This window comes from Capra hircus, chromosome 12, assembly GCF_001704415.2.
Source record: "Capra hircus breed San Clemente chromosome 12, ASM170441v1, whole genome shotgun sequence".
Lineage (NCBI taxonomy): Eukaryota > Metazoa > Chordata > Mammalia > Artiodactyla > Bovidae > Capra > Capra hircus.
Window position 1 is genome coordinate 14,207,505 of NC_030819.1, and position 13,513 is coordinate 14,221,017.

The 13,513-nt window shown below is 40.3% G+C and overlaps 1 protein-coding gene across 1 annotated transcript in view; it reads left to right on the plus strand.

The window, feature by feature from the left end:
- Positions 1 to 13,513, plus strand: part of LOC108637289 (multidrug resistance-associated protein 4-like) — a 104,534-nt gene that overhangs the window by 13,603 nt on the left and 77,418 nt on the right. Inside the window, exon 4 of the mRNA XM_018056441.1 lies at positions 9,351 to 9,575. Within this exon, the coding sequence (XP_017911930.1) occupies positions 9,351 to 9,575 (225 nt within the window). The remainder of the gene's footprint in view (positions 1 to 9,350; positions 9,576 to 13,513) is intronic.

Here is a 13,513-nt window from a genome sequence, read left to right on the forward strand (position 1 = left end):
CAGTTCAGTTGCTCAGTCGTGTCTTACTCTTTGTGACCCCATGAATCGCAGCACGCCAGGCCTCCTTGTCCATCACCAACTCCCAGAGTTCACTCAAACTCAGGTCCATCCAGTTGGCGATGCCATCCAGCCATCTCATCTTCTGTCGTCCCCTTCTCCTCCTGCCCCGAACCCCTCCCAGCATCAGAGTCTTTTCCAATGAGTCAACTCTTCTCATGAGGTGGCCAAAGTACTGGAATTTCAGCTTTAGCATCATTCCTTCCAAAGAACACCCAAGACTATCTCCTTTAGAATGGACTGGTTGGATCTCCTTGCAGTCCAAGGGACTCTCAAGAGTCTTCTCCAACACCACAGTTCAAAAGCAGCAATTATTCAGTGCTCAGTTTCTTCACAGTTCAACTCTCACATCCATACATAATCACTAGAAAAACCATAGCTTTGACTAGACAGACTTTTGTTGGCAAAGTAATGTCTCTGCTTTTCAATATGCTATCTAGGTTGGTCATAACTTTTCTTCTGAGGAGTAAGCGTCTTTTAATTTCATGGCTGCAGTCACCATTTGCAGTGATTTTGGAGCCCCCAAAAATAAAGTGTGACACTGTTTCCACTGTTTCCCCATCTATTTCCCATGGAGTGATGGGACCAAATGCCATGATGTTCGTTTTCTGAATGTAGAGCTTTAAGCCAACTTTTTCACTCTCCTCTTTCACTTTCATCAAGAGGCTTTTTAGTTCCTTTTCAGCTTCTGCCAAAAGGGTGGTGTCATCTGCATATCTGAGGTTATTGATATTTCTCCTGGCAATCTTGATTCCAGCTTGTGCTTCTTCCAGCCCAGCATTTCTCATGATGTACTCTGCAAAGAAGTTAATAAGCAGCATAACAGTATACAGCCTGGACGTACTCCTTTTCCTATTTGGAACCAGTCTGTTGTTCCATGTCCAGTTCTAGGTGTTGGTAATACCCACAGTGAAGACCTTGAGTTATAAATTAGGGTTTTATATCCACCTACTTTTCTTTTTCTAAGCATATGTAAGTTTTTAATGTAAAATTAAAAGAATTTTTTAAATTGAAGTATGATTGGCTTACAATGTTATATTAGTTTCTGTTATATATCATTAGTGATTTAATATTTTATACAGTACATGATAAGTTTAGTTACCAACTGTCACCATGCAAAGTTATTCTAATATTATTAAATATATTTCCTATGTTGTATATTATAATCCTATGATTTATTTATTTTTAAAATTTTTATAGATTTATTTTTTTGCCCCTGATCCCCTTTTACTTAGTTTTATAATTTGGAGTTTGTGCCTCTTAAGTTCCCTCACCTGTTTCACTTGTTTTCTCCACCCCCCTCAATCCATTTTCTTTCTGTAGTCAGGGAGGTAGGAGACTCTTTTTAAAAGATTGTATTCATAATGGTTAAAAATTTTAGCAATCTGCTTAGAAGTGAAACTTTAATTGCAGTCTAGAAAATTTGGCTTTACACATGGCTTTTCTCAAGAGTTCTTATTCCACTGTGACCACCTGTGAGCAACAATGAGTTCTCAAGCCCTTTGTGAAACCAGGCTCTGCCATTAAGAAGATAGTAAATCTCTTACCAGGACTTCTAATAATAAAAGGGATGAAAAACCCTTGTTTTTATGGCAGTTTCAGAGCTCTCTGAGCTGTTGTAGCTCATTTAGTTGTCCTAGGATTCCTCTGAGGAAGACAAGGCCGGTATTTTCACAGATTAAGACCTGGAGACCCAGGAGGGCACACGATGGGCTTGGGGCCACGTGACTCGCAGGTGGCCGACCTGGTCCCTGAGGCACAGAGTTCTGACTGCTAGACCCGTGTTCTGTGTGTTCTGTCCTCTCCTCCCACAGCCTCCACTGAGGCTGAGAGCCAAGAGGAGCTGCTTTTCTAGCAACAGCTCTGGCCCCTCTGTCAGCTGCTTTCTATAGTGTCCCCTCCCCACTCCGTGCTGTAGATTTTTAAGATAATTTCAAAAATAGAATAGACTGAAAGGATAACACAATGTGTCACTCCAGAATTGGGCCCTCTGGCAGAAAGATTGTTGTGAGTTGATTCTGCTTTTCAGAAATAGAGGAGAAACCCTGAAGACAGAGTAGAAGCTACTCTCCTGTGAGGGACATCTACACGGATAAAGGAAACCTCCCTCTGTAAGGGTGTCTGCCTCTCTGTACCAGAAAAAGAAGGATGGCTCTAAATCACAGTAGAATCCTGTTGAAGGACAGTCTTCAAGAAGAATGAAATCTGCATAACAAACCCAACCCTACTGTAGTTTAAGCTGCTTTTCCTGCTAACCTCTCATTGGTGCTTCCTCACCTTTCTTTTGTCTTTAGCTGGAGATGGCATTTAAGGTGGTGGCTTGGGCCATCTCAGGGAGTTACTCAGCTCTTCTTGATATTTCCCATGTGTATCAGAAATATACATGTTAATAAACTTCTGTTTGATTTTTTCTTGTTATTCTGTTATCTATTACAGGGATCCTCAGCTAGGAATTCAGAAGGGTAAAGGGAAATGAGCCCCTATGTCACCCTCGTGAATGTCGCCCAGTCGTGTCCAACTTTTTGCAACGCCGTGGTCTGTACAGTCCGTGGAATTCTCCCGGCCAGAATACTGGAGTGGGTAGCCTTTCTTTTCTCCAGGGGATCTTGTGAATCCAGGGATCAAACCCAGGTCTCCCTCATTGCAGGCAGACTCTTTACCAGCTAAGATGCCAGGGAAGCCCGTATCATCCTAAGCCAGCTTCAATAATTGCCATAATGAGCAGTCTTGATTCATCTGAAACTCACTCTCACTTCCCAAGATTATGTTAAAGCAGTTCCAAGACATCATATCATTTTTATCCATAAATATTTTAGTATGTATCTTTAAAAGATGTGCCATCTTCCCCCCACTAAACATATTTAGCATAAGCATTTTTACTATCATGCATAAATACTAACTTTAATGTCATCAATATCTAGCCAGTGCTCACAGTTGTCTTTTTCCCCTCTTGCTGTTGGAAGCAGTATTAAATAAGGTACACTTGGCTGACACAGGTCATACAGATTGCCTTTCTGTTCCCTCCACCCTGTGCCTCTAGGTTGTTTGTCCTGTAGAGATTCCCACAGCCTGGATTTGGCTGATCACTTCTCCCCCTGTGTCAGTTAACATGTTTCTCTGGCACCGTAGTTGATGTTTAGATCTAGAGGTTTGATGTAACTCATTTGGATTGTCTTCACCCCTTTCATCTGTGTAGGGGGTTGGATTGTATACCTCCTTTATGAGGTACATAACATTTTGTGTGTGTGTGTATGATGTTAGGAGGTATTCATGATCCTTGCTCCAGGTCCATCAATTCATTAAGGGTTGAAAAATGGGTATGCTCTAAGCTCTTTGGTTAACCTTGAACTATAATATTTATAGGAAGAGTAGGGGAAAAATAATGTTTTTCACCTTTTAAAACCTATTTTCAAAATGATGAGTTGGTTCTCCTCTGGGGCTAGTGAGTTTTTATTGTTGTTTGTTTGGTTTGGTGAATGTCAGTTTGAGCTCATGGATTTAAGCATTTCTGATCTGCTTCAGTCTATTTCATTGGTTATGCTTATGCCAACCTTTGACCATCTTTGGGCACTGGGGGTCTATTCAGGTTGGGTCCTAAGTATTTTGCACATACTCTAGGAGTCTTTGCTAGATTTTGGTTCCTGATGTGAGAGGATGTTTCTAGCTCATTTTGTACAGCATTTGCTCCAGCCCTGGAATCATCCTTTTCTCCAAGCAGTCCCGGCTTCCTTTCGTATGAAATGATATTTAAAGACTATAGTCTAAATGCTAGAGGTGCTTATTGCTCTTGTTTTTTGTCTCTTGGCTTTTTTATTAAACAAAGTTAGAATACATTTTTTTAAGGCAAAGAAATAAGTTTATATGGGTGTTTCCAGTCCAAGTCAGATGCAAGAAGTTTTTACTTCATCTTATTGTGCTTACATCTGTATCTTTTTCCTCCCATCATCTATTCTTTGTCCCATGTCTAAGCCCAATTCTCAATGATATCAGCATAATTATTCATTTGTTTTACCTTATAATGTGAAAGCAATCTGAAAGCAATTTAAGATTTTTATTTTATTTTTTTCAGTTCATACTGTCTTCAGGTAGGTGTATCACACAGAGAATGTTTTCAAATTATTTTCTTTCAAACTACTTACTTTAAAAATTTATTTATTTTTTATTGAAGGATAATTGCTTTACAGAATTTTGCTGTTTTCTGTCAAACCTCAATATGAATCAGCCATAGGTATACATATATCCCCTCCCTTTTGAATCTCCCTCCTATCCTCCCCCTCCTCTATTTTGATGCAGAGCCCCTATTTGAGTTTCCTGAGCCAGACAGCAAATTCCCCACTGGCTATCTATTTTACATATGGTAATGTAAGTTTCCATGTTACTCTTTCCATACATCTCACCCTCTCCACAAAAGTACCCAAATATATACACATCCTGTTGGTTGGCAGAGCCATATAAAAAAGAACTATTGGGTATATATTTAGGCACTTTTGTTTAATTTTGCTCTAAAGTTTAGGAATTGCATTTTAAAAAAATTAGCTGTTTTATAATTATAATTCTGTATAATGTTTTCATGATTCCAAAATCAAGAAAAGGCTATTTTTAAAGAAGGCTGATATCCTTGTTAGATCTATTCCAATTCTCCTTCTCCTTTTAAAGATAACTTTCAGGCTAATTTTAATTTATGTTTTATTCATAGTTTTAAAATGTCCTTTTTGAACGTTTTATTTTTCCTACTGTGCAAAATGAAAATTTTAATTTCATCACTATAATCTCTGGACTTGAGTTTAGAAGGATTTTTCTAGAAGTGTGAAATGTGCCATGGAACTCTGGTGAAAACTCTTTGTGATCCTCCTGACTTCTTCAGAGCAGGTCTGTAGCCATTCCAGGCTCAGATGACATGACAGTGCAAGCGTGGAGGTAGCAGATGCTTACATGGGGTTAGTTTCTGCATCCGGATCTACAGGGTGAGGAATCTTCAGGCTTCACCCTAAGCAGCTGAATCTAAACCAGTTTCTGGAGACTGGGCCTCAGGTGTCAGAGTGCACTGATCCCCTCTCAGGTATGCTAAGGTGCAGTCAGGATGAAAACCACTGTGTAAAAGATGAGTGAAGGCTAGGATATCTAGAATCCTGATGGCTATGATTCTCCCAGATTCAGTTTTTCCACCTTATCTCTAAATTTTTCTCAACTCTACATTTTGTCACTTTTCCCCCAGTTCTAAAGATTAACTGCCTATTCATTTTTCCTACAAGCTCACTCTTTTCTGCTTGAATGTTTTACTGAAGTGTTTTTCTTTGATAGCTTGTTTCTAATTTCATGGTTTTTTTTTTTTTTTTTCCGGTGAATGAGATATGGGGAAGTTGGGTAAGCAACATTAACGTGGAGGAGAAATTCTACCCACTGTGGAAGTTCTAGCATCTAACCTAGCCATGCAAGAAGTTACCCTAAGAAGCAAGAGGTGTAACCCAATGTCAGGTGCTTTCAGAAGGCTGAACACCAAGGACTCTATCAAGAAATGTCTAACTTGAGCTTCCCTGGCAGTCCAGTGGCTAAGACTCCATGCCACCAATGCAGATGCCTCGGTATTTGAACCCTGGTCAGGGAACTAAGATTCTGCATCCCACATGGCATGGCCACAAAAAAAATAAATTCTGACTCAGAGACTCAGACTCCCTGAGAACCTTGATTAATGAGCATTGTAGTATTAAATTAAGCTCTTTTAAAGATCCTTCATGATTTCAGAGTTGTGAAGAATTCTTGTGAAAGAGGAAAAACTATACTCAGTTGGTTTGTGGAAAGAATAATCATGGGGTGGTCATAGATTGATGTCAAAGAGGAAGGGTTTAAAGGGGCAGTGTTTGACCTCGTTCCTGCTGATCAAGAAAATTTCAGTTTCGTTAGATTCATGGTTGATAATGAATATTTTCTCAGTTGCTTTACTTCTTATTAATTGAAGGTGAGAATCGGGAATGTACAGATGAGAGAGTTCCTTGTGGTGTCTGCCCCACATGTGGTGGGTGCAGCTCCTGGGAATGGCTGCCACCAGTGTCTTTGTCCCAGGCGCTCCTTGCCTCTCTGAGAGACACTCCAAGACAAGCAGAGTGTTCTGAAATTGGACTTTTCCTTGGAATTCACACCACTGTTCTATTTGGAGTTAAAACTTGGAACAGAACATTGAGCATATGCAGGAGCTAATCTTCTGGCAGCTGGAAAATCTTTCACGTGGTTTGCCTCAGCCAGTTTTACCAAATGCCAGAAATGGAAACACTCACAGATTTCAAATGCTGCTGCAGCCAGCTCTCCTGTTAAATGACTCTTGATCTCTAACCTTTTCTTGTGTGTGGAGGGGATGGATTTACTCAGTCTACCTTTGATGGCCTCAGTAACTCCTGTCCTGTGTGTCTGGAAGCTTTGAAGATTCATATTTAAGAAGTGTATTCTTATTCTCTGTATGTACTTTGGTTTTGTTTTCACAGTTTTGTGCTTTCACTATTTTGTTTTCTATTTTTTTTGAGAGAAATTACTGGAAATTCTTCTTTACTTCTGTTATTTTTCATACAGAATATAAAATCTGTTTTCTATTTTCAACAGTTGCGACTTATGCAGGGTGGAAGTTTCTGTGCATTGCACTTTTCGTCACCTCTCTGAGTTGCCACGGCTGCTCCTTGCTGGAGGCAGAGTTGTCCAGGTGTGCTCGGTCACGCAATTGTGTCTGACTCTTTGTGACCCCAGGGCCTGCCTCCCACTAGCTTCCTCTGTCCTTGGGATTATCCCGGCAAACTACTAGAGTGGGTTGCCATTTCCTACTCTAGAGCACCTCCCCATCTCTGGAATCAAACCTGCATCTCCTGTGTCTCATATATTGAGATGGATTCGTTTCCATTGGGCCATTGGAGGAAGTCCCAAAATAGTGCTTAAGGATAGCAAATGACTCTTCCCTCAAATTTCATCAGATCAAAGTAATAGTTCATGTTGAAAACCTTTATCTTTTTGAAAATTTCTGTCCCAAATAAAGAATAATGATCATCAAGAAAAGAAAAAAAAAGATTGTCAGATGAGTGAAAGATACCAGCCATTAACCAGCATTATACCTTATTGAGGCTGTTAGTTCAACTGTTTATTATTATTATTATTATTATTTATTTATTTACTTAGCTGTGCTAGGTCTTAGTTGCAGCATGTGGGATCTAGTTCCCTGACCAGGGATTGGACCCAGATCCCCTCCACTGGGAGTGTGGAGGTATGGAGTCTTAGCCGCTGGGCCCCCAGCAAAGTCCCTCAACTGGATATCAAATACTGTTTGTCAGTGAAAAAAATCCAGCTATGTTTAGGCAGTAGTAACCTGCCTTAATTTCCACTCTTTTTTGCTGTATTTGTTGCATTTATTCATATTTTCTTTGGTGAGTGCCATTACTCCTATTTCTCCTGTAATTACAAGGATGTTAAGCTCAAATGGCGAGCTGAGTAACAGGAAACAGCGATTCCCAAGGAGAATCACAAATTCCGGGAAAGTCTGGAATGTCAGGTGCTGCTGCTGGGCTTCTGGTGGTTTGCGGCTGCAGGACTGGGCTGCCCTTGGCCCTGCCTGGGCCGGGACTGCCCGTGTGTACAGTTTGATGTTCTTGCTTCTCTGTGTGGCCTCCACATTTCCATCTCAGGAAACTATAAACAGTGTGTTTGGCAATCCATTTTATGAGGGACTCTTTCATGAGCTCTCTATGCCTCTTGGGATGGATGACAGGTTACAGTGGAAATGTATGAGAACTGATCATTTTAGTTAGGTCTGATCATCTTACTTATACTTCAACTAAATAGTGTTCCCTTTATCCTCTATAGCAGATGAAAATCTCCATGACTTCATGGAAGGAGAAGCAGTTGGTGCGGCCTGTGAACATGTGTGTGTGCATGTGCATAGATCAAGACAGGAATGTTGAGGCTTAATGGGACACCCATATGAGGACTGAGCTATCTTTTGGTAAATATCCTGATCAGGCACTAGCTGGCTGAGCAGGAAATGCTTAATTATTTTGGTGTTCGGTGTTATGGATTCTCCTTCCCTCCTCTTGTGTGTGGGTTCCTCAGGTGCAGACAGAAGAGAGCTAGCAAAGCACACCTGTCAGTTGCTTCCACTGTCTGTGTTAGTAAGGCAGGATTGCCAAAAAGGAGGGGCCCTGTTCCTGAAAGATTTCCAAAATTTTGGCATGTGGTCTTTTGAGAAGTCTGTGGAGGAAATGATGCTGAGGACCAAGGTGTTTACTTTTCGTGACTTGGATTCTTTGAGTGGTTTTCCTTCATGGTGGAGAAGGAAGGGGACCTGGGGAGAAGGGGACCTTCAAGGGATGACTAGAAAGAGAAAGTAGGTTGTGGGGTGGAGTGGCTGTTTGGCAGGGTGGGTAAGTGTTGCTGTTTCTTTGCCTTTTTCTTTGGGAAAGCAGCTTGCTTTCCCTAAGTCTTACTCAGGGTGGAAGCCTCAGTGCACCCTGAGTCAATTGGCTTAGGCCTTGGGGAAGAGAGGACTAGTAACATTTCTTCCAAACCACTAACTGCAGTGGATGGTGGATGGAAAACCACAGAAGACATGATTTTTTAGCTTGGCCTCCACCATGTTTAATTTTTAACTCCAAGGACCATTCTAACTTCTAGGGGGTAGAGGCATAGTGAGGCAGTGCTCTCAGGAGCTGAGAGCCTACAGAGATGCCAAGCCTGGTTTCTTTGTTGTACTCCAGCCAAAGCTGGTTTCCTTTCTCTTGGTCTGCAGACATGTGGAGTTTGAAGTAGAAAAGAGTGGATGTGTTTGTGCCAGTGTTTCAGTTCATAAAGATTCATGAAAAAGGTGATGAAAGCGTGTCTCCCATATGTGAACTATGTTTACTTTCTATTGGGCTGGGCATTGAGAGGACAGGGAACAGGGGCAGACTGCCTGCAGGCTTGTTCCTGTGGAAGCAGATTTCTTCCTCTTCTTCTGCCACCTTTTTCCTTATTCATCTTAAACCCACTTGGTATTGTGACAAATGACTTCTAAAGCACTGGTTGTGATATTTATGCTGAGCATCCACCGTATACTAAGCATAAAGTACTAAGGCTTTACTATCTTTGAATGTAAAATTTTGGCTTAAGGTTAAAACTGTTACCTGCTTGTCTTATAGGAGATAGTGGATCTGTATATTTTTCTTTTAAATTAGCGATGAATATAGCATTTTGTCAAAATGTATTTCTAACATGCTATGCTAAAAGTAAATCTTGTGTTAAGAAAAACTGACATTTCTAATTAAAGCTTTTTTCTTTTCTTTTAGGAAGGCACCAGAGTAGTTCAACCCATATTTTTGGGGAAAATGATTAGTTATGTTGAAAACTATGATCCCAATGATTCTGCCGCTTTGCACGGAGCCTACGGCTACGCGGCAGGGCTGAGCGCCTGCGTGCTCGTGTGGGCCGTTCTGCACCACTTGTACTTCTATCACATCCAGCGCGTGGGGATGAGGCTGAGAGTAGCCGTGTGCCATATGGTCTACCGCAAGGTGAGTGCCACTTGGTACCACAGTGTGTTCTTCCCCTGGAACATCAGGAACATTTAGGGAAGGTTCTCTGTAAAGTAAAAATTTCATAACTGGGATTGTTTACACCTTCTTAGAGACACCTGCTTTTGTATCAAGGCAAGTTTGTTGAAGCAAACTTTACTAATAAATAATGAAAGATTTTCTTTAAGATCAAGTGAGGGCTGCTCTTGATAACTTTTAGCCATAGGCTGTTCCATGCTGCTAAGTCACTTCAGTCGTGTCCGACTCTGTGCGACCCCATAGACGGCAGCCCACAAGGCTCCCCCATCCCTGGGATTCTCTAGGCAAGAATACTGGAGTGGGTTGCCATTTCCTTCTCCAATGCATGAAAGTGAAAAGTCAAAGTGAAGTCACTCAGTCATGTCCAACTCTTAGCGACCCCATGGACTGCAGCCTACCAGGCTCCTCTGTCCATGGGATTTTCCAGGCAAGAGTACTGGGGTGGGGTGCCATTGAATAACCACTAAATTTGGAGTATTAAATAATATTAAATTATATTTTAAAAATATTAAATTAGTATTTAAAAATAAATATCAAAATTATCAAGCAGATTTTCAATGTCTTCATGCCTAAATCTCATAGTGTTGATTACGGAAATTTTTTGTTGTTGTTCATTAAAACCTTAATTTACATAAAATATTTATTTAAAAGTGAACTTCACAGATTTGATCTATAAAACTATATTTCAAAGCAGAGAATGTATTTGAGAAAGGTAATAATTATAATTTTTAAAGACCCATCTAATTATATTCAATATAATTCTGTTAGTTAGAGAAAAATATAAAGAGAATTCATGCCAAATATAGACTCACTCACTGTATTATATAGATGTGATTGTCATTAATGGTGTTAGAGAGACTGGTAGGGTATTTGAGGTAAAACTTGAAATTTAACATTGTTTCATTCATTCTAGAGAGAATTTATTGCTCTTCATTTAAGCTATTTATCTTTAGTATACATGATAGCACTTTTAATTAGAACTGATTTAATGTGTTCAGTGATTTTATATTGAGGAATGCCATGAAATTATTCCATAGTTTATCCTACACTAATATAAAAGGAATAAGGATTTTAGGTATCTTTACAAAGGTATTGCCACAGATATATTGGTGTCAAGAGCTGAAGGGCTCTGTGCAAACTTGATCCTGTATACCTCTTTGCCAGACTGTTGCTTAAAAAAAAAAAAAAAAAAAATCTTTATTTGACTGTATTGTAGCCTTGAAAATTTCCAAGAGAGTAGATCTTAAGTGTTCTCACTACACATGTAAAATAGGACAATTATATTAGGTAGTGGATACTTGAAGTGGCTTTACTATAGTAATCATTTCCCAATGTGTGTTTATATAAAAGCTTCATGTGGTAACCTTAAACATATACAATTTCATTGATAAATATAGTCCTCATTGAGAGATAAAATCAAACAGCTTAAATTGAAAATATTGCTTCTTTTACCTGATTGCTGCTTATCTAGAGCTTCCATTACTTTGGGATACTTCTAGCAGCAGAAAGTGAGATGTTCTCTCATCTTTCCTTGAGCAGAGTCATATACATCTCGGGACTGTGTGAACCTGGAGACCTGGCATCTCACTGTTTTGTTTGGCAGCAGCATCTGAGTTGGTTTCCTTCTGGGTGATGAGGAAATTGCAGTGGTGCTTGCACATTCCAGTCAGGGGTCTTCATTGTCATTTATCATCATCTTTCCAATCTGTTGTATCTTTAATCATTTAGGAGATGGATACTCAGATTTCCCCACCAATTGGCTAAATGTTTGTCTTTTCAGATCATGCTTAACTCTTAAGTGAGTGATAGTCACTCAGTTGTATCCGACTCTTTGTTTTGTGACCCCACAGACTGTAGCCTGCCAGGCTCCTCTGTCCATGGATTTCTCCAGGGAGGGATACTGGATTGGGTTGCCATTTCCTTCTCTGTAACCCTCATAATAATTATGAAATTTTACCAGAACTACATTGTGAAAGCTTTAAGTTAGGTGTCAGGTGATGGTTTAGTCAAAGCTCACTCTTTGCTGCACAGGTGAGCCATTGTCCACCTGTTTTTCTTCCTCTTCCCTCTAACACTTTGAAATCTTGCCTTTTTGAAATGTGATCTGACCTGGCATATTAAATAGCTGTGAAAAGAAGAGAGGCGAAAAGCAAAGGAGAAAAGGAAAGATAGAAGCATTTGAATGCAGAGTTCCAGAGAATAGCAAGAAGAGATGAGAAAGCCTTCTTCAGTGATCAATGCAAAGAAATAGAGGAAAACAACAGAATGGGAAAGACTAGAGATCTCTTTAAGAAAATTAGAGATACAAAGGGAACATTTCATGCAAAGATGGGCTCGATAAAGGACAGAAATGATCTGGACCAAACAGAAGCAGAAGATATTAAGAAGAGGTGGCAAGAATACACAGAAGAACTGTACAAAAAAGATCTTCACGACCCAGATAATCATGATGATGTGACCACTCATCTAGAGCCAGACATCTTGGAATGTGAAGTCAAGTGGGCCTTACAAAGCATCACTACAAACAAAGCTAGTGGAGGTGATGGAATTCCAGTTGAGCTGTTTCAAATCCTGAAAGATGATGCTGTGAAAGTGCTGCACTCAACATGCCAGCAAATTTGGAAAACTCAGCAGTGGCCACAGGACTGGAAAAGGTCAGTTTTCATTCCAATCCCAATGTAAGCAATGCCAAAGAATGCTCAAACTACAGCACAATTGCACTCATTTCACCTGCTAGTAAAGTAATGCTCAAAATTCTCCAAGCCAGTCTTCAGCAATACGTGAACTGTGAACTTCCTGATGTTCAAGCTAGTTTTAGAAAAGGCAGAGGAACCAGAGATCAAATTGCCAACACCCGCTGGATCATGGAAAAAGCAAGAGAGTTCCAGAAAAACATCTATTTCTTCTTTATTGACTATGCCAAAGCCTTTGACTGTGTGGATCACAATAAACGGTGGAAAATTTTGAAAGAGATGGGAATACCAGACCACCTGACCTGCCTCTTGAGAAATCTGTATGCAGGTCAGGAAGCAACAGTTAGAACTGGACATGGAACAACAGACTGGTTCCAAATAGGAAAAGGAGTATGTCAAGGCTGTATATTGTCACCCTGCTTATTTAACTTCTATGCAGAGTACATCATGAGAAATGCTGGACTGGAAGAAACACAAGCTAGAATCAAGATTGCCGGGAGAAATATCAATAACCTCAGATATGCAGATGACACCACCCTTATGGTAGAAAGTGAAGAGGAGCTAAAAAGCCTCTTGATGAAAGTGAAAGAGGAGAGTGAAAAAGTTGGCTTAAAGCTCAACATTCAGAAAACGAAGATCATGGCATCCGGTCCCATCACTTCATGGGAAATAGACGGGGAAACAGTGGAAACAGTGTCAGACTTTATTTTTTTGTGCTCTAGGGTCACTGCAGATGGTGACTGCAGCCATGAAATTAAAAGACGCTTACTCCTCAGAAGAAAAGTTATGACCAACCTAGATAGTACATTGAAAAGCAGAGACATTACTTTGCTGACTAAGGTCCGTCTAGTCAAGGCTATGGTTTTTCCTGTGGTCATGTATGGATGTAAGAGTTGGACTGTGAAGAAGGCTGAGCACCGAAGAATTGCTGCTTTTGAACTGTGGTGTTGGAGAAACTCTTAAGAGTGCCTTTGACTGCAAGGAGATCCAACCAGTCCATTTTGAAAGAGATCAACCCTGGGATTTCTTTGGAAGGAATGATGCTGAAGCTGAAACTCTAGTACTTTGGCCACCTCATGTGAAGAGTTGACTCATTGGAAAAGACTCTGATGCTGGGAAGGATTGGGGGTAGGAGGAGAAGGGTATGACCGAGGATGAGATGGCTGGATGGCTTCACGGACTTGACGAACATGAGTCTGAGTGAAC